Source organism: Centroberyx gerrardi, chromosome 22 (genome assembly GCF_048128805.1).
Source record: "Centroberyx gerrardi isolate f3 chromosome 22, fCenGer3.hap1.cur.20231027, whole genome shotgun sequence".
Classification (NCBI taxonomy): domain Eukaryota; kingdom Metazoa; phylum Chordata; class Actinopteri; order Beryciformes; family Berycidae; genus Centroberyx; species Centroberyx gerrardi.
Window position 1 is genome coordinate 12,586,073 of NC_136018.1, and position 24,548 is coordinate 12,610,620.

A 24,548-nucleotide genomic window follows, 5' to 3' on the forward strand; every position below is an offset into this window, starting at 1 on the left:
ATGCTGCATTTGAAAGAACTGAACCTTAACATTGATTTGATCAACAAAGAAAGTGCCCTTCTACAAAAGGTTGCCAGTCTGGATTAGATCCACCATAATATCTGTGACAAGTAATGTAGAAAGAAAAAAAGTTGTTGTTTCTGGCCATTTTTCTGCCCTGTTTGTCTTGAGTCTTAACACGTAGCTGAAGTGTGCTTTATAAATGTATAATAGTTCCACTACATCTGGAGCATTAGCACCGTACTACTGAGCTGACTGGAGAAAGTTCTAGTTGACAGTGTTTATCATTTGCAGTTTTCCTCGTTTTGTGTTGAAGTTTATGGTAGCCATCTACAGTACACCTTGTTTAAATATGATGTAGGTATGCACTTAAGATCACTTATGATTTCTGTTCTTGTTACTATATGGTTGTGTTTGTGTCTACCATGTGTTTGTGTTCTGTTACCGTCATGATATGTTCAATAGCACTTTCAACACATTGAGTGTAGGATTACAGTTTTCACTAACTAAATGTACATATGTAATGTTTTTGATGATAAAAGATAATAAATTGAATGTTCTATCATGGCATCGACATTTTTTTTCCATGTCATGCAACAGCTGCATTTGAAAAGTTCAGTGAAGAAATTCAGTCTTTATGTGGACAAATCATTTCATCCGACAAATCTTCCCCTTTCCGCGATGAGAAGTTGTTTTCAATCAGCAGTTCATCATTTGAACATTGATAAATAATTTATTCTTGTCTATTTCTCACCATATCCGCTCCCACCCCCCCCCCCCAGGAAATCAATGTCCATGAAGTAATGAGGTAGTGGCTATGACACTGTGTTTTATTTATACCACATGGGGTCATTAACAGTCACACATCAGTATCAGTATTTGCTGGTCACACACACACACAGTATCAGAAGTATCACAGTCAAATATACAGTTTCAGCTTCTACTGCATTGCTGGAAACACAAAGACAAACGAAATGAAGGAGGCAAAAACCCGTGATTCCAAACTACATTGTCCATTATTATTCCATGTTTCCACCTCGTCCACATTTGTGCCGTCTCCTAGCAGAGTAGCCCGCATATCCATTACTCCCTGTGCCACTGCCTCCAATTCTATAGAGACAAATCAATTAGATTACACTTTCCCCATACACAGCAGAACAGCACTGCCATAATCCTAAAATATTAAGTTACAATGCCACATAAGTTAGCTCAGAAATCATTACAATCCACTGCGTGAACGTCGATAAATATGAATGTGGTAAACTTGAAGAATAACTAAGAATTGCATTTCGGAAAGCAAAGCAAGAAAAAAAAAGAAGAATCCAAACATTCATTAATATAGATACCGTGACTATGAGGAGCTATGAACTACAGCACAGGATTAGCTAATTAGAGTTCAGCTTTCATAAGAGCATGCTGGAGCTACAATGCAGCCATCCTAGACAGAGAAACCTTGGGGAATGCAACGGTCTCAAGTGATGGTACAGTGCTGAGTGACTGCTTTTCGTCTTTGTCAGATGATTAGACACCATTGTCAGGCTTTGAATGGAAACCAGGGGGGATGAAAGTAAAAGGAGAGCAATTATACAAGCCTTTGTCAATCGTTTTACATGGGAGTTATGAAAGTGAAAAGAATGATTATACAGGCTTTTGTCTGCTCTTCCGCATGAGGGTTATTGTGATGATAATTTACCATGCATTGTTTTGCCCAAACAAACATTGCTCAACAGTAATTATGCAGTACATGTTACATTTGATTAGTGGGAGCAGGGCTGCTGGATCCAAACAAACCTCCCGTGTTCCTAAGTCCTGCATGTAGCACTAACCTGTGACTGAGTTAGATTGTCTGGTGGAAGGTGAAGAAAAACATCTTCTACTTACAATATCATGTAAGCTAGTTTGTAACTCATAATCTGTATGAATATCAATCAATGTCAATGTGGTAAACAATTGGATCCTTGCACCTTATAAAAAAAATTCAACCCAGATAAATAATTGTAATAGCTTATGAAAAAATGTCGGTGGCCTTCGGCGCTTGTGAATATAATAACTCTGTTTTCACTCACATGCGCATTCCTCTGCCCTGCTTGTTAAAAGCAGAGGCCGCGATGACAGCTTGATAGAGCTTACACAATCACATCGCACAGTATATCACATTTATGGGTATGCGTATATCATAAAGCTGACACTCTCTTGGTCTTGTGCGATCGTACAATGTGTAGGTTGGCATACACTGGGCAATCGCTCTTCTTCTTGGGCCTCCTTCCCATCCTGCCACGCATAGGAATGTTCTCATAGTAGTTAGGCTGCGGGATGTTGTAGATGGTTAATATTTGAAATGTTAGGTTAAGGCATGGAGCGACTGATAATGTAATAACTCAGGGATAGTGTAATAGCTTGTCAAAAGGTAATAAATGTCCCTCTAAAGGGGTTGAAAGCATAAGAAAACCTGCTCATGTAATAAATGCCCAGATAATGCAATAAAATCACATTATTACATTAACCAGCAATTATTACTTCATAATGGATGCAACATTTTTAGCTGATTATGTAATAATAATATTGACTGATTATGTCATAACTCATGAGGATAAGAAGAATGTGATAACTTGTGTTATTACATCACAAGTTAATGTAATTATTACATCATCAGGCAAAAATGTTACACCCTTTATGAAGGAATAATCACCAGTTTATGTAATAATGTCATGTTATTACATTATACAGCAATTTATTAGATTAACAGGTTTATTATATTTTCAACCTTCTAGAATTATATTTTCAACCTATTCGGTGGGACATTTGTATTACCTTTTGACAAGCTATTATATTATCCAGCAGCTATTACATTATCAGCTGCTACAAGGCAGGCGGGCAAGCAGCATAAATTACAATGCATGAGGGGAGGTGATGATGGGATGTAATGTATCAAATAAGAGATTAATAGTAAGTATAATGGTATTTTGATTATATGCATGTTTGAAGAGATGGTAAGACAGTCTCTCAAAAGTGTCTAGTGTGGAAAAGACAAGAGGAGATGTCATGAATAATGTAACACTTACCTGTCTCTGAGACGGATGCAGTTTGACTCTGTACTCCTCTCTCCTGTTCCTCTTCCTGTGGTGATTAGCAGGCAAAAGTCAACTATTAGCACCGCAATACTGGGTGTTTCAAATTAGGGCTGCAACTAATGATTATTTCCATTATAGACTGATCTATTGATTATTTTTTAAGATTAATCAATTAACCATTTAGTCTATAAAATGTAAAAAAAAAAAATGTACTTGGTCTGACCAGCAGCCAAAAAAACCCAAAGCATTTTATAATGATGTGAAATGGAGAAAAGCAGCAAATCTTAGCATTTGTGAAGCTGTAACAAGCAACTGTTTGATAGTTTTACCTGAGAAATGACTAAAACTCATTAATCAATTATCAAAATTATAATCGATGAATTTTCTGTCCAGCGATTAATCGTTTCAGCACTATTTCAAATCAACAAAAGACTTGGGATTTCTCATCAGAGAAGTCTGCAGTGGAGTCAGACATTTTAATATAATAGAGTCCAAGCGCTTTAATGGTGTAATAGCCTCAGATTTAATCTGAGTCAGAGTCAGATGAGAAGTGCACTCCATTCTCCGGACAGAGGTTAAGCAGCACCGGGGGATTGGCTATCAGACACAGGGTGTGAAAGAGGAAAGATGGGCTGGGAAATGTAGGACATAACATAAACTTCATCATAAATGACTTTACCTGCAGTGGTGAATGAGAATGCTGTACAACTAACCAAGATATCCAGGAGGACTTTGTGTTTCATACTAATAATATATACTATCATGACGCGGAAATGACATGGCAAGATGACACCTAGATCAGTCCCTATTTTGAGCACCACAGACCTGATGGTGCCTACGCTCTGCAACGAGAAGGCAGGAAATTTAGGTTCTATACTTTAACTCCCTAATTATAACTACGGCTGATTGATGACCATCCACCTAAAGACACTTTCACACTGCAAGGCTGACTGGAATGAATACTGGGCTAGACCACATGATATCGTTTTTCCACACCGCAAAGGTATAGCACTTGATGTTGATGAGTAGTCAGGACAGGAATTCACAATCCAGTTTATAGCTTAGGAGTTCAGTTTGCTAAAGCAGTATGACAGTTCACTATGGGATCTTACCTGTGCCTCACCGCTACTATGAGGATGACAATGAGCAAAGCCAGCCCAGCAGCTCCAGCCCCAGTGTAAATATACATCATATACACAGACAGGCTGAATTCACCTGGAGATGAAATGAGAGGGAAAACAATGTAAAAATAGCACCGCAAACAGCCTCCGAGCAAAAGTTTTCTATTCAAATTAAAAACGAAATAGCGGGGTTGTATTTTGCAAGAGGTTTGTGTGTGATTCACATCTGTAAGTCTTTGTGACTCACTGGGCAAACTGCATATTTCAGATGCTGATGACTCACAGCCACAGAATCAAATTAATACATGCATGTGGGTTGACACAAAGATACACAAAGATACACAAAGATACACAAAGATACACAAAGACACACACGACTCCCTAGTAACAGTACGTTCACAGACACGCTAACAGGATGTCTTATGTGGTTTCAACAGGTGCAAGTTTATGTCCAGCCCACAGGCTGCTGGATTATATGACGAGAGGATGGTTAACACCACAGTAGAGTTAAAAGAAATCACTTTTGCTTTGTATTCATTCATTATGCAGTATCACACTTTTGTACTGTGTGAGACGTGTTTGCTTTCAAATGTCATCGCAAGTACACTACCAGTCAAAACTGTGGACACACGCACATTTCTTTATTTTTACTATTTTCCACATATTAGAATAATAGTAAAGACATCAAAACTATGAAATAACACAAATGGAATTATGCAGCGACCAAAAAAGTGTTAAACAAATCAAAACTATCTTATATTTTAGATTCTTTAAAGTAGCCGCCCTTTGCCTTGATGGAAAGGCATCAACTTCACTATTTATATATGTCTAAGAAACAAATTTCAAGCATTTAAGCATAAACCTTTAGATCAAAATGGCTTTAAGATAATGAAAAACATAGTGCATTCAATCAGGTGTGTCCAAACTTTTGATTGGTAGTGTATGAGAACAATTTATGATCATCCAGTCACATGGCCATATGTATGAGAATGTGTGTGTGTGTGTGTGTGTGTGTGTGTGTGTGTGTGACCTCGTTTACCTGGGCTGGGTACAGTGAGCAGCACAGTGGTGGTCTGCACCCCAGCGTCGGTGGTAAAGCGACAGCGGTAGAAGCCTCCATCTTCCTCCACCACATCCGTCAGCTGCAGACTGACGTCCAGGCTGTCCGCGCAGCTCACCTTGCCCCGCTCGGTGTAGTCCTCTCCCACCAGGCCCCCGTCCACCACCCTGCACAATCCCATGATGCCCCAGGCCTGGCCGCGCGCCATCTTCTCCACGGTGACCTGGTAAACCGTGCCGTTGTGTTCGTGGTTGCAGCTGATGGTCAGGTTGTCGCTCCGCTCCGCTACGACCTCTGCGTCGGCCTCGATCACCTCCTCCGGGGCGGGGGTCTCGGGGTCTTCCTCTCCCGGTGCCTCATCTGTACGCGGAGGAGGAGGAAGATGAACATGAAGTAGTTTGTCATGCGCTCCACAAATGAGCAGGGACCATAATTCATTTGGGATGATTGTAAAACTGAGAGGAAAAGGAAGGAAGATGGTCTATAAAGTTCCATTTCCAACATTCTCCCATATTTGAGTCTTTTAGAGCTGAAAAGCCGTCATAATCTGAAAAGTAAAGCCAATTTCAGATTAATACTTTGAGCCCCTTGTTAAATTCAAGCCCTTGTCTTCTTATTAATAAATTACCCACTCTAGGCGGCAACAGCGCCTGCTAGGGCTGAATGCCACTTCTCTTACCTGAATCCTCCACCCGTATGTCCCGGGTCCAGGAGCCTTGAGGGAAGGTCTGGACAGAACAGTGGTAAAGCCCAATATCCTGGTGGGTGACGTTCCTCAGGGTGATACTGCCGTCCATGGGCGTGGTCCTCAGGAACTCGATCCTCTCACGGTAGTGGTGAGAGAAGGCCACTCCGTACTCTGGATGGAAGACGGCCAGCGGAGACTTGTCTGGTATCTTGGTCCAGGACACCATGCTGAGGTTGCCGTCCCAGGGGCACAAGCAGTCCAGGACCATCCCCTCCTCCAGCCGAACTGGAACGGCAGCCTGTCTCTGCTGGACGGCAACTGGACAGCGTGCGTTGTTCTGTTTACTCAACTCATCAGAAATCTTGACTGAACTTATCTAGAAATCCTCACTTCTTCCATGAGTAGGTACATATTAATTCGTATGTTCAGACATAATTATAGCAAACCAATACATTTAAATGAGGGATACACCAAATCACCAATTCTTTCTAGGATTATTGATTGAAATGTCAAAACCAGAGGCCACCTGTCATCTTACATTTTGTGATTTCTGACATTCAACAGTACAGAAAGCTATCACTCCTGAGAAATTATGTTAATACCTATGCAATGTGGCATAAAAAGGCCATCAGTTTTTCCCTAAGTCTGCTCTACTTTAAGATTATCACAGCCATTCACTGCTTTGAGGCCATCCCCTGGGTAATGTTAATTAGGCTAATTTGAGCCAGTACACATCAACAAACTTGACAATAGCTGGTGATCAAGCTTCCAAGTTTTCAAAGCCTTTTATCCGAGCTGAATGACAACTGATTTCAAGTCTAGCGATGCCCCTGGGAGAGTTCTGGCAGGTTTAGAATGATAATGTGTCTGAGAATATTGCAAAACTTACAATAACAAGCTTTCCTACTATCTTCCCATTTAATCTAACCAATGGAGAATGGAAAGTAAAGGAATGTTTAGAAATAGCACTGATGATGAACCAGATCACAAACTGATGCTACTGCCTGATAAATAGCTTCAAGTAAATTTAAGACACAGACAAATGCAAGTTTTCAGAGTCTCTTGAACAGGCAGCAGTGAATTTCACTTTCAACACCGGCAGCCCATAGAAATCCAAGAAAGGAAATAAAGGTACCATTTACACATTTCACTCTTACAAATTGTCATAAAATCAACAGCCTTTCATGACAACATAAATCAATAAAACATATAAAAATAGCAGTTCCGTACCTTTAAGAAAAGGGAGAAAGATAAGGAGTACCATGAAGTACCAGTGGTCCTTTTGTACAGCTTCCATCTTGCCCCACTGAGGGAGAATGAAAGCTGCATTGATGAGATGAGTGGAGAGGCACCGAAGCTGCACTTCCTGCTAGCTGCCCGGCTACAGAGAAACACTTGAGCTACTGGGGCACACTTCATGCTAGCCCACTGTTAGCTCATTCCACACAGAGGGGCACTTTATCACCAGAGCTGCTAATGAGCGGCAAGCTTATGGGCATAGTGCTGCATGGTGGGCTCCAAACTGAGGGTTTTCTAAATTGGACAGAAATGGTCCCGAGTTTCTTGAAATCCTTGAAATCCTTGAAACTATAACTTCTTTTCATCTTACATGTATCAATTTCAGTACTTGGCAGCACTAAAAATTCATGAGAACAGGGTCTAAATCTTGACTTGAAATACTGGGAATGTTTTGTGTGAGTTCTGCCGGTTAGCAACTAACCCCGGCTGAGTCAGGATTGTGTGGTGTGGTAAAGCAGCTTCACACCACAGCTCTTATCGCCACAGCCACATTTGTTTAGAGGCACTGCTGATGAACTTCTCGAAATGTGTCATTCCTATCCTCCAAACGAGAAAAAAAAAAACCTATTTAGATTATTTAGTAGTATGTGCCACCTCATTAAACAGTGATTAGATACACTATCTTGTAGCACTGAACTCAGACCAGGGGACAGAAGCTAAAATTTGCCACTTGGCGCTTTAATATACCAATTAATTAACATGTAATAAGTATAAAACACAATACAAAACAAAAAATATAAATAATATGACAATACAATCAGTTATTCAACAGCTGAGACAGGTTTTCAAGGCACTTCAACAGGTAGGCGTTCATGGGCTCCTGCTTGTTCTCTGCTTCTGCAGTTGAGAGAAAAGAGAGAGAGAGAGAGAGAGAGAGAGAGAGAGAGAGAGAGAGAGAGAGAGAGAGAGAGAGAGAGAGAGAGAGAGAGAGAGAGAGAGAGAGAGAGAGAGAGAGAGAGAGAGAGAGTTCTCAGTAAAATTGTAAACAATGGGACGCATGAAAAATAACATTACGATTCGGTGCCAGGACAGATGCAGATGTGCCTTCATCAAAGTGAATAAATGCATACCCTTCTTAGAGATGGTATGTGCCTCCTCCAGTCTCAATCGAACAGAGGGACACTTCAAAGTAGTCTTGGCCTTTGAGGGGAAATTACAAAGACAGATTAGAGTTGTGTTGATGAGCCTGAATCCAGAGGACTGAATGTTTCTATTTATAATCAGGAGGAAAAAAAGGTTTGTCAGCTGCATGTGAGAAGATAATGAAACTTTCACACAGATTTATCTGTGTGTTACAGGCATAGGCCCGGATAGAATGATGATACACTGGGATTTAATTTGACATATATTGCCAGTGAACTACAATATTAGCCAGTAAATGCACATGATGGAGTTTTAGTGCTTGTGTGTGTGTGTGTGTGTGTGTGTGTGTGTGTGTGTGTGTGTTTATACCCTCTGATTGTTATGGAGCAGGGCCCAAAGTGCAGAGGCTCCCATAGAGCGGGCCTCCATCTCTTTACTTTCCAGACAGAACACCAACACCCTCATGGCCTTGTCTGGGAAAAGGACATGCAGAGAATCAGATGTTCATCAATCATGAGATAGCCATCATCAAAAAAAGATTCATAGCTCAAAATGCAAACAATGATACGCTTTTAATGGATTCTTGGTAACTAAACTCCGTGGTTAATAAACTGGTTGCATTTACAGAATGGAAAATCAGTATTTTAGAGATATTGAACGATGAACTTCAGGTTATGACTTTCTTTTCACCTAAATGGATAGTAGTGTTTTGTAATGAAACGCCTCCACAGAGTGGAGGCGTTTCATGGTGGTTTGTGGCATTGTCGGTGTCTTGGCTGTGCCTTTTCTTGATGGGTTTGGTGCTGCCTTGGTGGGAGGCAGGCATCGGTTTCTTTTGGGGACATGGAGATTTCTCGGCGGTTCCAAACATTTGAACTTTTGAATGGCAGTGTACTTGTATCTCCTTTTTATCGTTTCTTTTGTAATTGTGTTTCTTATTCATTATTTGTTTTCACTTATTTAATTGTATTTATTGTTGTTTTGTCTGGGCTTTCATGCGTTTCTCAGCATACACTTTTATCTGTTTGCATCTGTTTTTAGTTGTATTTCTGTTCATTTTCCAGTTGTATCCTTTTATCTTTTATTCCTATTTTTTATTATTTTTTTATTAATTTTTATTATTCAACTGTTTTATTTATTTGATTGTGGTACTTTTTATTGTATGTAAAGCACTTTGTAAACTTTGCTTTTAGAAAAGTGCTATACAAACAAAATTATTATTATTGTTCATATGTAGTAAACAAACATCCTGTACAAGGCATTTGAAAGTGTGTTGATTTGTATAACACAGCGCAACAGTTTTAGGTGCAAACTACTGGTTAATTAAATAGAGGAAGAGTTTTACAGGAGAACCAGGGAAAGTCTCACACTTTCTATCATCTGGGTCATTTCCTCAAAGTGCCATCAGTTCCACATTAGCACATACCGGTTATCACATGGAAACTTGACAATGGCAATGTGGTCGTGCCACATTTCTTGTCAGACACTCAGCTTTGATGCAGATCCACCATTATGCACAACATGCACAGGAAATGTGATCTTTACACAGGAAGCAACATAATGGCGCCCCCTCACAGCCCACCCAATCCCCAACCTCCCACTTACTGCTTTCTGTGTATGTACAGTAAAGGGGGGGGCACTGTCTGTCTTTGCACTTTCTCTACCACTTCCTCTCTACTTACCTTTTCTAAATCAATAACCTCAATCCACCTGTTGTATGCTCCCCGCCTCCTATTTTTATGTAACTTACATCAGTCAGATACTACTTACTACAATGTATACTATGAATTTATATCATGAATACTTATACTAGCTTAAATAGGCAAACCCAATTTTATAAATAAAAAAAATAGAATTTACATGGGTTTACCCTTCACTAACTCTCTACTCTCCTCCCCTGCCCCCTTCCGTACCATTAGCGAGGACGTGGGGCTTGTTGGCAGGGCAGAAGCACAGGTTGTGAAGGATGAGCAGCGCGTGGCGCCGGTGCGGTGCCAGGTCTGCCAGCAGTTCCAGGGCTCCGGTCACCCTAAGGATACTCTGCTGGCCGTCCTCTCCGAATGAGAGGCTGACCAACAGCCTCAGCCACAGGCCCAGCAGGCCCCCGCCGCCGCCAGCAGCAGCAGCAGCAGCAGCAGCAGCCTTACCACCGCCCGCCTTGGGCACTGGCACCGACAGGAAGGCCTGCAGGAAATTACTCTGACGGACAAGGAGAGAGAAGAGAGAGATGTGATACAAGAGTTTCAGAGCTGCTCCCCAGCTTAGAAAGTTTTCCCAGGGCCAGCACTAGAGTGAAAGTTGAGGTTTTGGAGAGAACAGAGAAAGAGATCTGAGAGTGAAAGGAGCTTTTGTCACTTATAGTCAGTGGCATTTTTTACTAGAAACATTCAATTCTATCACACCGTTTCAGCACATTAAATTTATGTTATTAATTAATGGAATTGGAAAATAGATTTTTTTTTATTGCCAGTTAAAAATAAACTTAACATTTTTGGTACAGAATTATCCATGAAAAGTGAAAAAGTAGACCCATCATAATAGGTTCAGTGTGACTGAGTTCATATGAGTTATATTCTAAAATGAGATATCCACCATTTGAAAAAAAAACAACCTACCGCCTACTCTGACAAAATAAGTGCTGGCATGAAGGTAAAGCATGTAATGGATTATTATTAGAGTTGTGAGTCATACAAAACAGCTCTGTTTTTGCAGATAGAATCATCTGCATTTATTGGCTGCTGAATTTCCAGGTAGCAACATTTTTACAAAATGGATATATTGCGCTTTGGGATAAAACCCCTCATATCTCACTCTGAGAAAACAAACCATTATTAAGTCATGTATTGATGACGTGTTTATCTTGTTTCGACACAGACTGAGAGTCTTGTTTACAAAGTATGAGCACTGTGGCATGCACACTATGTAGTGGGTTTTTACCTTTTGCAGGAGGCCCCTGCAGTCGCGGGACATGGCCAGGTTAGCTAAAAGGGAGAAGGCCAGCTTCTGGACGGGGCTGTTGTCTGGGGCGACCCCCGAGGCCAGCTTCATGACAGAGTGCATCAGGGAGCTACTAGGGGGGCCGCGGGAACCTGGGGCAACACCAGGGCCACCGCCACACAGAGAACTGCATGCTGGGAGAGGAGAAGACAAAAAGTACTTAGCTGTTATAATCGCTTTTTCAGAGGAAATGATCAACTCTCAACCCAAACACAGACTTTAGAGATCAGTTGGATGTGTATGTGTAGCATAACCATTCACATCTCATCCACACAAACTGACGCACATACACACATGCCAGACAAAACTGTAAAATGTGTGTGTAGGCTGTAGCATATTATCTACAGTACTTGAGCAGCACAGTAGAGCAAGGCTGCGGGGCTAGCTTAAGAGCACCTGGAAGAAAGCCAGTAGGAGGATTTCTGACTAAATGGCCTTGTAGTAGAATGTAAACAGAGCGGGGTGAATGAGACAGGAAACACAAACTGTAGCAATGTCAGCAGTGAGTAGCCCAGTCCAGGGTGCAGAATCAGATCGCTTAAAACACCTCTGAAAGTTTTTTTTTTATCTTGAAATTAGCTTTTAATCTTTATTCAACGTCAAAGGGCAGGCTTTAGACTGTTGATGATATCCACACCCCTCCCCTCTGTCTCTGGAAGGGAAGGAAATCATATTCAGCCCTAGGCCCTGGTTAAGGTCTATGCCTAATCCAAGGCCATTCAGAAATGTAAACAGATACAGATACAGAGCACGCAAATAAGTAATACTACTGAATATACAAATAAAAACGCCTCTGTTTTGGCGCCACATTCACATCATCTTAATTGACATGACTAATTGCTGTAGCTGTAGTGTGGAGTACCTACAACATACAGAAATAAACAAGCTTAAGATATAAAACACTAACAAGCCATAGTCTGACACTGATTGATGTTGCCAATTTGAGAACATGACAGCTTGTTGGTTATGCTAATCCTAGAATGGTAGCGTATAGCAACAGGCTTATGCTGATGTTAGCCTGAGGTTATCTCAATACCTGTCAAGGAAACTGGTATATCGGGATATTGACAAGGGAGCTTCTGCTCCATAATGGATGTATTTCATTCATGTGAGCCAAAAGATTGATTCCCACTGCTGCCTTAAATCAGATTTTTTTTTTAGCAATCATGTGACACATAGGGCTGATCAGAATCAGATTCCATTTATTTAGCCTTTTATAGAAATTTGCCTTGCATCTACGAGTATTGAGTCAGACATTTACAGACATTTAACAAAGATAACATTTAAGACATAAAAGAACATACATAACCACACAAAAGGAATGTGCGTGTGCTGCAGCACAATAGGGTCGTGATCATGGGTCAGGGGGTAAAGTGCATTTGCTTAAGTTCATTAGTTTGATGCTGCAGGGAACAAATAAATTCAGAGTCCTGAATCATTCCATGGGAGCGTACAAAGACAAAGAGCTTTCTTTCTGTGCATCTGTGTGAGTGCGTTTTGGGGCTGAAATGAAAATATCTGTGAAAATGTGTCACAAGATGAAAACAACAATCTGACTTGCACTGGCAGTGTAAACAAAGCCTCGGATGAAGGAGGTAGACTTGAGATGGAACATCCAGTAGATGTGTAGTAGAACGCAGAGTCTCAGGAGACGAGACAGTAGCCTGAGGGTGGATGGTGTAATTCTAAGCCTGGCTGCATGCAGCCTCAACACTACCTGCTGTTCAGTTAACCTTTAGGGAAACGCCGCGCCTGACTTCAGTGATTTCTGGTGCTTCACAGCGTGAGCTTATGGGGGGGATAAAGAGAGTGAGTTTAGATCAGAGCACACACGCCCACTCACGAACAGATGCCAATCAAACAGAGATACACATTCACGCACGCACACACACACATAGAAAGAACTGCTACAACGTTCCTAAGTGTTACACATAAAACTTCCTTCCTCTCACCGATTTCCATTGCACGACTACACCAATGTCACACATGCACGCACACACATACACGAACGGATGAAAGGAGCTAGAAGCCGTTTATCAAAGTCAAAGTTTCTTACTGTTTCCTCCCTATAAATCTGGCCTCTTTCCTCCACGCTAAATCTATTTCTACAACACGTCTGTTGCCATTTTGATTCCCACACATACAGTCTGGACATTCACATGATGGAATACCAATGTCTCAGGAGACACAGGATGCTTTGTGATTCCCCACAGCATCTCCCACTGGTCTGCAGGCAAGAAACCCGCCGCCATACATACAGTGAGGCAGCCAGGCAGCCTGGTCCCTGGATCCTGACACTGTGTCTATTGTGAAGGGCAGGCAAGCAAGAACTGGGCTTATACAGTGAGACAGAATGTTGTTCAGTGGTCATTGGGAAGGACAATGGGGCTCTTAGTAGGGAGTGTGTATGACTCAGTCAGATCGCTGACCGCAGACAGAGGCGATGGGCAGGCACGGGCCAGGCACAGTGCCTGCACAAACACACACACATACAGATAGACAGACACACACCACACACATATACAGACCTGCGGTGCAGTTGGCTGTATAGACACACAGAAGCTCCAGCACCGCCTCCATGGTGGGATCGTCCAATAGGAGCCAAGGCCAAAGAGCATGGAGCGCCGACGTTAGGCGAGCATCCGTGGCCACCGCCTACACACACAAACACACGCGCACATTGTGCCCACACACACACACACACACACACACACATATGCACATACATACATACATAGGAGCAGGCCCACATGCAGGCACGCACACAACCACAGACGCACACTTGGTTAAAGTAATAACACACATTAGAGGAACCGTGATTTATACTACAGCACAAACACAGATGGCAATAATCAACATAAAATGCCTCAATATTTTGGTAAGTGTGCAGGAAAAACACACAGGGAGAAGAATAATGGCAGAGTAAACATTACAATATAGCCTTCTTGCCTATTCAGTCCAAGGTAACCACCGGTGAGTGAAAAGGCCACTTAGAAAATGAAAACCAGCCAATATGCTCCATACTGTACATAATGACATAGAAGGGATTAAGAAGCTAAAGTCGCTGCGATGTAAGCAGGGCCTTGCGCATTTGGGCAAATCTCATTTACAAGCACAGCATTGGTACACCGGGGTTTCATTAAAAACCAATTAGCAGTGGGGAATTAAAAGGCAGACACAGAGGCTCACTTTGCATTCATCGTTGCGGTAAAGAGCGCTCCACAGGATCTCCACAGTCAGCTTGACTTCTTTTAAATGGCTCTCTTCCTGATAACATAGAACGGCACAACAAACAAAGACCAATATGTGTATCAGTCACATTTAAGAACACCATTCAGTGCACCCACAAAAGACTCAAGAAAAATAAAGGTCTGCTGCTGAGAACTGTAACAGATATTCACAATATTTATCCAAAAACTCATTCATGTTGAATAGAGATTGTTATTCTATCCAATGGGAAAAAACAGGCAGCACAGAATAGCCGAGGCTGGAAATTTCCAGCCAGTCTCCCCTCACCTTCTTGCGGTGTGCAGCCTTGCCGGGTCGGACTGACTCCAGGTGGAGCTGGGAGTAACTCTGCTTCATCTGCTCCACACAGCTGTCTATTAGACCAGCTGGAGCCAACAGACAGAGGGTTAGCACCAGAAAATGGGATGAAATGATACAGATGTCATTTTGTTAACTTCATATAATTTGAAGAGCTTTGTTGCAAAAATAAGATATCCACCAAAATGACTGACAGCACAAAGTTTAAAACAAATTCTGGCAGAAAACGAGCTCTTGGATGACAAAATTATGAACAGTTTTACTGACTGGATGGAGAGATGAGAATTGTCATTTTTCAAAATGGATAAATAGCGTTTTGGAAACAGGCTTTTTGTTTGTCACCCTGATAACATAGCGTGACTGTGAATAAATTACTGTTAATCAATAATCTTGCAACAAGTATAACTTTCAAATAATTCAGCTGTAATGTATTATCATAAGCAATGCCCAAAGCCCTAAACTAGGTGGTCTTAAACTTTTCCAGTCCAGGACACAGCTCCGAAATCTAGGCTAATGAAAACAAATCACTACACTCGTCTTATGGGGAACCACCTGAAACAGGCCAGTGACCCATTTTGGGCTCTGAGAGAGTTCAAAAAAACACCCATGCACTTAACCCCAGGCTGCCGTTCAGGGAGTTACCTTTAGCTGCGTGCTTCTGAGCGGTGGGGCTGCAGGCTAGCAGTGCCGTCAGAGATCTGGCTGTCAGCTTCTTTATTGGGTCCTGAAGGGACCTCTTCTCAAAACTCTGACATCCACAGCCAGGGAGGAACACAGTCGTCATTTCACACACCCATGAACTCCCAACAGATACAAACACGTACCATAGAATATGGTGATAAAGGCATGTGTTCAATGGTTTTTGAATTGTTGAAACTTTGCCACTGGCACACTGAAGAAAGCCGTTTCTTCATTTCATTGTAAAATAATAATCAGAGCCCTTTTTGATTATTTTTGGGGTAATTTTAGAGGAACAAGGATTTAAATTCAAATCACCTAGGCTTAAAGTTAGAGTCAGAGGAGACGAGTTACCTGCAGTAGCAGTTCACACAGCTGGCTAGCTGAGGGACCGTTCAGGGTGTCAGACAGAGGGGTCACGCACTTGGAGGTTGGAGTGGCGAACTCTGCACAGCGTCTCTTTGTCTCTTCTGAGAAAAGCGCGCAGAGAAACTGTAGCGCCACCGTGTGGAGAAGAGGGTCTGCGAACTTCTCATTCACACACATCGATAAGGTTTCTACAGAACATGCACACACACACACACACACAGGAAAATAAATAGAGTCAGTTGGTGGAAGAATGGTTTTCTTTTTATGAATGACAGTGCAGTACATGTTGAATTGCAGCAAAACGAAATACCAACTCCCTTGTTTAAATCCCTTGACAGCTTGATATTTGTTCATGCCTGAGGCACTCTGCGCTGCAGAAAATGCACAAGTGGAGCATACACTAATCATTTGCACTTGCACATGCAGACACACACACACAGATGCAAACACAAATACACGCGCACAGACACATAGAAGCTCAGCATCCATCTTTCACTGGACTCATCAGATTTCCCTGCTGCGCCATTAATCACAGAGGAAGATGAGGAGAAGGAGGAGTAGAGGTAGTGTAAGGACAGGATGCAATTATCCTATCCTAGCATCTGTTCAGACACAGACAGTAATTATGCCACCAATGTGTGAATTTGAGAGAATTTCTTTGTTCTGTACCAGAATTAAGGCTGCACAATTATGCGTAAAATGTTAATCCTGATTATTTTGCTAGTTATTGCAATCACGATAATTAATCATGATTATTAGTCTTGATGATGTGAGGAACAAAATTATTTTACTGCACTATTGCATCTTGTACCCAGATCTTGACTCTTTTAAACTATAGTGGGCACTTTAAATGAAAGGAAACATCTCAATACTGCCGATATGCCAATACTAACATAAAACTAACATACAATATACGATTATACGATTCTGCAGCTAATCACTTTTGTTCACTCACTCCCACACACACACACACACACACACAGAGTAGCATGTCTGTGTACCTGCAAATGTCTGCCAGCGTCTCCCCAGTGCAGCAGAGACAGATGGGTACGCTGCTGAGCTGTCCCTCCTCACCAGAGTAGCCAGGAGCGTAAACACGTCTGCCCAGCACACACACACCGCATCCCGGGTACGAGCATCTGAGGAGAGAAACGGGGAGTCACAAATAATTTTATGACACGAGAGATCCACAAAGCCACACACAGATCACACCGATCTGAAGTTGCACTGAATAAGACATGAGGACTTGCAATCAAAGCACCTTTGAGGGGTTTTCATAGCAGATCTTAACTGTCTAAACAATTCAGATGATGAATAAAGGTGACATGAATGATAGTATATATAGGATATGACCCAAATTTCAGAAATGTTCCAGGGAAATTAGCGCAAATTGGATCAGCTAAAAATAATTGCATATGGATTCAACATGAGGGTTTTACCCAAGCCTTCGGTATCCAGCATGAGCACTGTCACCACAGTAGTCAGCAGCAGTTTCAGGAAGTCCATCTGACCAATCAACTCCTGGCTCACTGTGACGCATAACTGCAGCAACTTGGAGAAGCTGGACAGGAACTGAAGTAGGGTGACAACCTAGAAATGAGCAAGCACACACGCACAGTCATATAGATTCAGCACACATCCATGCATGCACATATACATGCACATATTTATGGTGGTTAGGGTTAATAAGAGAAAAGTATGTTTCTTGTACCGAAACAACAGAGTTTTTCTCTAAGCTGAAAATGAAATGAAAGTAAGAATAAGTAATTTTATTTAGAACACTATTTTTTTTCCCCCAGCTGCTTAAACAAAGGTGGGCTTTGAAAGTAAGCTTGTTAAGTTTCTCAAGAGCAATATTCCACCCACACGAAAATCTGGAGGTGCCCTCAGACAACCTTGCACTACACTGAAACTGACACTGTACTGTACCAACCCACGGCTTTTTCTGGTGAGTCACAATAGTATAAAAGTTGAAAAACTCTTCAGCACTCTTCAAATCTCTCACAGTGTTCCTCACCTGGCTCTTGATGTCTTCTCTCTCTCCTGGTAGAACGTTGGGTGTCTTCAGCTCGCTCAGACATTTCTCGATGGGCCCAGTATCCACCAGACTGAGGAAAAAATAAAGTTGATGGCAGAAGTGTGTGCTGCGTGTGGTTTCTCTACACAAAACTAGCTACACTCGATATAACAGAGCATTGAATTGATGTTTTTCTCAACTGTGCTACACATAGGGTTTTGAATATGTATGAGGACCACAATGGAAATAGCTCTCTGACTTTGTGACATCCTTGATCCTATTCATGCTTAATACAGTTTGAAGTCATCACATAAATCAAATCAAATAAATCTGCAATAGTGCTTAGTAGAGCCAGAGAGCAATCAGCCTGTGTAATTGATGTGGGCTGAGTGTGTGGCCTCTTACCTAGCCAGTGATTGGAGAAGCTGGCTGTGTCGGATGGCGGCGAGGGTAAAATCTGGCAGGATGGCCAGCAGGTTGGTCAGCAGGCCACAGTGGGCTGTCAGGAGGTCAGGAGTTACCATGACAACAGGTTCGACCGCCGAGGGCTCGCCCTGCCGGGAATCCTGGGAGATGACTGAGTCGCTGGTGTCTGTGTCACTCTGGCCTATGAGATGCACAGACAGACAGTTAATAGAGAAATCTTCCCCAGCAGTTCACACAGTGTGATACAGATCTCCATCTGTGGCTAGAGATGCTATGACCGCATAATGAAAACATCAAACCAAGGTATAATATCAGAGAACAATGTTCCCCCTTTGTGGTTGTATATGAAAGATAGATATGTAAATATACAACTCTGAGGAATGGCTGTAGTTTATAATAAAGGGTAACAAATGGAAATGTCATTGGCCACTGGGCGACACTGAGGTTCTGTGCTTCTAAAGAAAAATAATGTCAAGGTTTATGTAGCATGAAGAATGAAACCAAACTGTGTTACTATGACTACAAAGCACATATGCATGCACGTGTGGGCACACACATATACACAGACACTCTCTCTCTCTCTCTCTCTCTCTCACAAACACACTCACACACACTGACTCTCTCCGTTTCTCTCTGTACCTTGAGCCATGAGTCTGCTGGCAGGTGTATCTTGTGTGGTACCCAATGGGGAGGGAGCCTTAGGGGTGTGTGGGCCTGAACCTCTTATCTGTAAAGGACAAGTATGATGAATTCAGCTGTTTATTTTGCATGTGTGTGTGTGTTTGTGTGTGTGTGTGTGTACATCTGAGGGTGCGAGGGTGTTGCCAACCACAGTGCTGGAGGTGGAGAGGGAGCTAGAAGGTCTGCTGGGGTTGATAGTGGGTGCTGGTGGGGCGCTCCTCCAAAACCATAGAGAATTCTCTGAATCTAGACAAACATATAGACATAATGACTAAAACACACACAGTTTCTACATATTTTTGTCACTTTATTAAACAATACAATCAAACTTTGAAACATGGCTAACCCTAAGTTATAAATGGGTTCAGATCCACAGAATAAACAATACAACAGATTTCCGTTTTAATGAGTCATAAAGAGTAAATGAACATGGATAGATAGTGAATGATAAAGCCTACCCCCCGAGGTGCTCTCCTGTGGGCTAGGGCTGCGGGTTGCGGCAGCGGCGGCGGGGGGCTGCAGGTGGAAAGTGTACCTGCCGCGGTAACAAGCGGAGGCGGAGAGAGCCACGTGCTGGAAATACTGACAGTGGTAGAGCAGAGCCTGGAGCGCCGGAAGACCCACCAGAGACACACCAGACACTTCATCATGGACACACGGGTTCTGGGAGAGGAGAGGGGGATTGTGGGAGGGATGCGGAGAGGTGAGTACACATTAAATTATTATATGAACTCCAGGGTTCTGTCACCAGTAAGAGAGGAGAGCGGGGGGCGAAGAGGGGGCGAGGAAAGGGGCCAGGTAGAGAGGGGGAAAAAGTAAAATCCAACTAGGCTCAACTCTGTGGGAACACTGCTGGGCTTAGCAGGAGAGGAGAGTGAGAGATGGGAAGGAGGGAGAGAAAGGGGGGTGTAAAGAGAAAGAGAGAGACAGAGAGAGGGATAGAGAGAGAGAGAGAGACAGAGAGAGAGAGAGAGAGAGAGAAACAGTGAGACTATTTTAATCCATGGTCCATAAAAGGCTTTAAACTGGCTGGCAGGGCCACTGACCTGCCAGTGGGAGTCCTTGGCCTCCTCTGCGTTGGCAGGCATGGGCATCACCAGCAGGTTCTGCAGGATAAATGCGGCCTGGACACACAAACACAAACAGAAACACGCACACACAGGGTGAGGCCAGACTGCATCAACAACACTGCCATCTGCCTGTACTTGGCTGGTAATACATGAAAGTCTAGCGACATTTACTGACTTCAATTGAGTAAATTTTCCCTTGTTCTCTCATTAATTTTAATTTGCCTTCTTGTTCGATTTGTTAATTTAGTGAACCAGTGTTAAAACTGAAACATAACTTTTGGACAAAGCAACCACACTGAGTGCTGGGTTATGACAATTAGCAACAGATGGGTTAGCGTTTTTCCCTCCTCTCTATATCACATCTTAAAGTGGTTTTAGTGTGTTGCCATACCAAAATGGATATTTCAAAAAACATTGCAAAGTTCCATATTTTGGCTTGACACCCTTCATTGGATGTTCTTTCTTTTATGTGCTGCAGTTAGGAAACAAATTGTATCTCTCTGTGTTTTACTGACAGGAGAGCAGAGTTATAGTTCTAACTCTGTACCTCTCTGCGGACCATGCTGCTCTCCTGCTGATCCAGGAGGATGTTGAGCAGTGTGCCCCACAGCCCCCCGCTGATGTTCTGGCAGCTGGCACACAGAGCCTGGCACCCACTGGGTGCTGAGGACAGAGCTGCACCTACACCCAGACTGGCAAACCTCACCTGGGAGGAGAGAGCAGACACGAGTTGAGATGGAGGGTTGGGGAAAGAGGGAGAGACAGGGAGAGGAATGGGGAGGGCAACAAAGTGAAAATGGGGAGCAAAAGGTGTGCGTGTGTGTGTGTATACATGATTAAATAAAAGCTCCAGGGTGTGTGTGCATCAGCAGATTAAAAAGTGATGGATACCTGACACTGTGGATGTCCCCAAAGTCACAGAGAACTTCTCTATGCTGTTTTAAATGTGAATGTGTGGTTGTTCATACTGCCAGATTGGCATCTACATTGATGATGGCAAAGACAGATCCTATTTTATCAAGGGAGTCTCTTAGACTTGTGTGGGAACTTACATTTGGAGACAGAGAGAGATTTTGGGACGACTAGCTGTCATGTGCTTCTCTTTGTCTGTTTGTGAATTTTTTTCTTGGCTCTTATGGGTTTCATTTTGTCCCAAAAGCCAAGCGTCTAGAAACTTCATTTTTATGACAGAAAGAGTTTGTGGAGCGAAGTGGAGTTGAATAGAGTGTAGTGGATTATAGCGTGCGCTTAAGTGTGTGTTTAGATTGCTGTTGAGTTGTCCATACCTCTGGGTCTCGGTCCACCCACAGTGGGATGAGCCAGGCCAAACCCAGCTGAGAACTATTAGCCTCCTCGGAACCTGCTTCCTGCCCCAAAGACCACTGGGAAATGAAGTCCTGAAGCAGACAGAATGAAAAGAAAAGACACAAGGTTTCAGCTACATTTGAAAATGTTTCTACCCCTCTGACAAACTCTTAGGCTTAGTTACATCCTGTATGCATGGAGCTGTATTGTGTTCCCTGTATCGTTCTGTGTCTGTCTACCAATAAATCTTTGGCAACTGTTCTACATAGAATCATGACATAAAATCCACAATGCTCAAAAATGACTCCATGACTCCATGATTTAGATAAAAGGTGGTCAATGAATAAAATGTCATTAAGAGCTAAAGTGCATGATGTTGTGACTGTTAGTTCTTAAACTAGTTAGCTCCTTCTTTCTACTCCTGTGTACGTGCAATGGATTAGTTTGTGCAATGCATTTTATAAATCCAATCAATTCCTCTGTCCAAAACAGCGTCCTCTCAGCAGTAGAAGTGGTGCTTACACTAACCTTGTCGTTGTTCTCGGCCATCATCTCATGGGACAGGTGAAGCAGGCAGATGACGGCGTTCTTGGTCACACCTTTTCCCATGAAGGACATGGAGTTGCCACCCCACTCCACATAGAAAGAGGAGATCACCTGTGTGAAGGAACCACAATATTGGAGGCTGGATTAAAGAGCACTGCAGTGAATCACATGTATCAGTTTGTATCCCATCCAGAATTTCTCATCCTGGAGTTGGGAGATCTGTAAACCATTTGGATTGGTTAAGTTGTGTTATCACATGTTGCTCCCCGTTTCTGTTTTTTCTTCATTTGAACACTGAAGTTCACAAGGAGACTGAACAATAATTACTTAGTCACTATAGTTACTGAGTTATTGATTACTGTATGTTTGTCATGCAACTCACTGCATCTAAACGAAAGCTAAATACAGTTGAGACTAATTGTTTTGCTTTGATGTGCCACCAGGCTGTGGGATTGCACTGAAGAGCAGGTGAAGAGAGAAGAGGCCAAGGCCTGCTGAGCTTTAGGGCCCTACAGCACCAGGAGTAGGGGTGAGAGGTGGAGCGAGGGGAGGGCTACATATCAGGTTGTAACCAGAGAGATGGATCTAGCCACCAGAGATCTCCACTGAAAAATAAATTAGCCTTTGTCTAATGTTAATTCATGTACACGAAACCTGCCCATTAAGACTAAATAAGCTAAATAAACGGGGATGGCTGCTGTGTAGGGAGGATAGTCTATAGAGAGCCTAAGTCCCTCCCCTTCCACTGCCCCCCATGGGACCTTATTTCGGAAAAAATATGTACGGTAGTCAACGGTGAGAGACAAATAATTGTTTGATCCCGTTTGAATTGTGCCATGAATTACACATATGATGTTTTGTCAATTTAAAAGATAATTTTGCAAGTCAAGAAAGTCGCAGTTTGTCGTAAAACAGTAAAGTAACGTTTAGCTTTGTGTGAAACCGCTCAGTGAACTACATCTCTCGTCTCGCACAATACACGTCACCAACACCAACATGGAACGAAACATACGAAACACACAGGCATCGCGTTAACGTTAGCCCCCACTGTACTAAAACTATCCTAAACCAGTTTAAATCCGTTCTTACTGTCTACCTTCCAGGTTGTGTATAATACTACTGCTATCTGAGAGGGACTTAGCTTCAGCGGCTCTGGGTAGCTTGTGCAGAGAGAAAGTTATGACATCACTTACGCGACTTTTGGGTGTGTAGTCTTTCTAAATACGTATTTTCACAGTCTTATACTTCAACAGTCTTACGACAAACTGCGACTTTCTTGGCTTGCAAAATTATCTTTTAAATTGACAAAACATCGTATGTGTAATTCATGGCACAATTCAAATGGGATCAAACAATTATTTGTCTCTCGCCGTTGACTACCGTACATATTTTTTCCGAAATAAGGTCCCATGGGGGACAGCGGAAGGGGAGGGACTTAGGCTCTCTATTCCATGGGGTTGCTGATTCCCAAGCAAAAATAAAAGTTTGGACACCTCTGTGCTTATGACTGCTGTGCAAGCTGGCTTGCACTGTGTTACGCTTTTCTGTTATGGACTGTTGAACAACAGAACAGATGGAATCGGCAAGGTTGATTATTCTCATCAGCATCTTCACAGTGTAGCATATCTAATCAATGAAATTTTTACCTATTGCAATTCATGTCCCATAACCATATCTGGCTTGATTTTAATTAATTCCACAGATAGTACTGTGCTTTTTGCTTTCATTCATTTCTGTAGGCATTCAGGCATTCTAATCGCTGGTGAGAGAGTAGGGGGCTTGGATATGCAACACATGAATGGGCACACACATACAGATAGGGAACTACACACACACACCACACGTCGCACACACACAAACACACACCTCCAATAGTCCACTGAGGTACTTGGAGCAGAGGGAGATGGGCTCCAGGTCCGGGCAGTGGGAGCTCCAGCCAGGCTGGGCTGTCAGGCTGACCATGCCCAGCAGTGTCCTCTCCAGGCTGGGTAAACCGTAGAAGCGCGGGGCGTCAGACACCCGCAAGCTCTGGAGCAAACGGACTGCCAGCTGGCTCTTGAAGGGGCCCGCCAGTGCCAAACATAGCCTGGAGAGAAAGAGAGGCAAACAGGCAAACAGACAGACAGGAACGCAGACAGGCGGGAAGAAAAGAGAAGAGGAGAGATGAGACAATGTTGAAACTTAGATTTATCGTATCTCAATTCTAATACAAAAAACTGTGGCTTTTTTCATATTTCCCTCTGCATTTTCCAATTTTAAACGACCGGTTTAGTGGCAGGAATACCATCACAAATGAACTGAAAGAAACACTTCGCCTGCAGTTGAAGCACACTCCAGTATCGCTTTTATGGTTCTGGCGATATTAAACAATTTTCTACCCCACAGGCAGGCTGAATAACATTACATGAGAGTACACTCATCCCTCAAGTACACTCACAGAGTAATAATTATGATGCTTTAATTTATTTTTCATGAGGAAAAATTGATTCATTAGAAATTAAGAAAATATTCTGGCATATTGCTAGTAGGTGAAGGATGCTGAAAAGTCAATAGCGCCTCCATGGCCCTGAGCTATTGTCAATGAAGAATTC

The 24,548-nt window shown here is 42.6% G+C and overlaps 2 protein-coding genes across 2 annotated transcripts in view; both read right to left on the reverse strand.

Moving 5' to 3' along the window:
- Nucleotides 1–809: 809 nt before the first annotated feature.
- cd226 (CD226 molecule) lies at nucleotides 810–7,271 on the reverse strand. Its single transcript, XM_071912945.2, has 6 exons — nucleotides 7,171–7,271; nucleotides 5,932–6,258; nucleotides 5,232–5,612; nucleotides 4,184–4,286; nucleotides 3,063–3,117; nucleotides 810–2,306 (listed from the first exon to the last, which is right to left on the reverse strand). Exons 1-6 carry the CDS (start codon nucleotides 7,235–7,237, stop codon nucleotides 2,175–2,177), a joined length of 1,065 nt encoding a protein of 354 aa, XP_071769046.2. The 5' UTR covers nucleotides 7,238–7,271; the 3' UTR covers nucleotides 810–2,174.
- Nucleotides 7,272–7,896: 625 nt separating this feature from the next.
- rttn (rotatin) overlaps nucleotides 7,897–24,548 on the reverse strand; it is a 37,534-nt gene continuing 20,882 nt past the window's right edge. The window contains exons 28-49 of the mRNA XM_071912942.2: nucleotides 23,824–24,043; nucleotides 21,940–22,068; nucleotides 21,393–21,503; nucleotides 20,654–20,812; nucleotides 20,083–20,160; nucleotides 19,495–19,699; nucleotides 19,158–19,282; nucleotides 18,995–19,082; nucleotides 18,335–18,536; nucleotides 17,930–18,020; nucleotides 17,352–17,502; nucleotides 16,914–17,051; nucleotides 15,898–16,100; nucleotides 15,508–15,613; nucleotides 14,836–14,933; nucleotides 14,509–14,586; nucleotides 13,848–13,974; nucleotides 11,260–11,453; nucleotides 10,236–10,521; nucleotides 8,692–8,795; nucleotides 8,310–8,379; nucleotides 7,897–8,076 (exon numbers count right to left, since the gene is read on the reverse strand). Coding sequence (XP_071769043.2) covers nucleotides 7,997–8,076; nucleotides 8,310–8,379; nucleotides 8,692–8,795; nucleotides 10,236–10,521; nucleotides 11,260–11,453; nucleotides 13,848–13,974; nucleotides 14,509–14,586; nucleotides 14,836–14,933; nucleotides 15,508–15,613; nucleotides 15,898–16,100; nucleotides 16,914–17,051; nucleotides 17,352–17,502; nucleotides 17,930–18,020; nucleotides 18,335–18,536; nucleotides 18,995–19,082; nucleotides 19,158–19,282; nucleotides 19,495–19,699; nucleotides 20,083–20,160; nucleotides 20,654–20,812; nucleotides 21,393–21,503; nucleotides 21,940–22,068; nucleotides 23,824–24,043 — 3,043 coding nt within the window. The 3' untranslated portion in view covers nucleotides 7,897–7,996. The remainder of the gene's footprint in view (nucleotides 8,077–8,309; nucleotides 8,380–8,691; nucleotides 8,796–10,235; nucleotides 10,522–11,259; nucleotides 11,454–13,847; nucleotides 13,975–14,508; nucleotides 14,587–14,835; nucleotides 14,934–15,507; nucleotides 15,614–15,897; nucleotides 16,101–16,913; nucleotides 17,052–17,351; nucleotides 17,503–17,929; nucleotides 18,021–18,334; nucleotides 18,537–18,994; nucleotides 19,083–19,157; nucleotides 19,283–19,494; nucleotides 19,700–20,082; nucleotides 20,161–20,653; nucleotides 20,813–21,392; nucleotides 21,504–21,939; nucleotides 22,069–23,823; nucleotides 24,044–24,548) is intronic.

Bases quoted from the DNA above. Each gene is read 5' to 3' on its own strand.
- cd226 (XM_071912945.2), bottom strand. From the start codon at position 7,237: ATGGAAGCTGTACAAAAGGACCACTGGTACTTCATGGTACTCCTTATC. The intron at 5,613-5,931 runs GTAAGAGAAGTG...CTCCGCGTACAG, and splicing joins CATACGGGTGGAGGATTCAG to ATGAGGCACCGGGAGAGGAA. The intron at 4,287-5,231 runs GTAAACGAGGTC...TTTCATCTCCAG, and splicing joins GCTCACTGTACCCAGCCCAG to GTGAATTCAGCCTGTCTGTG.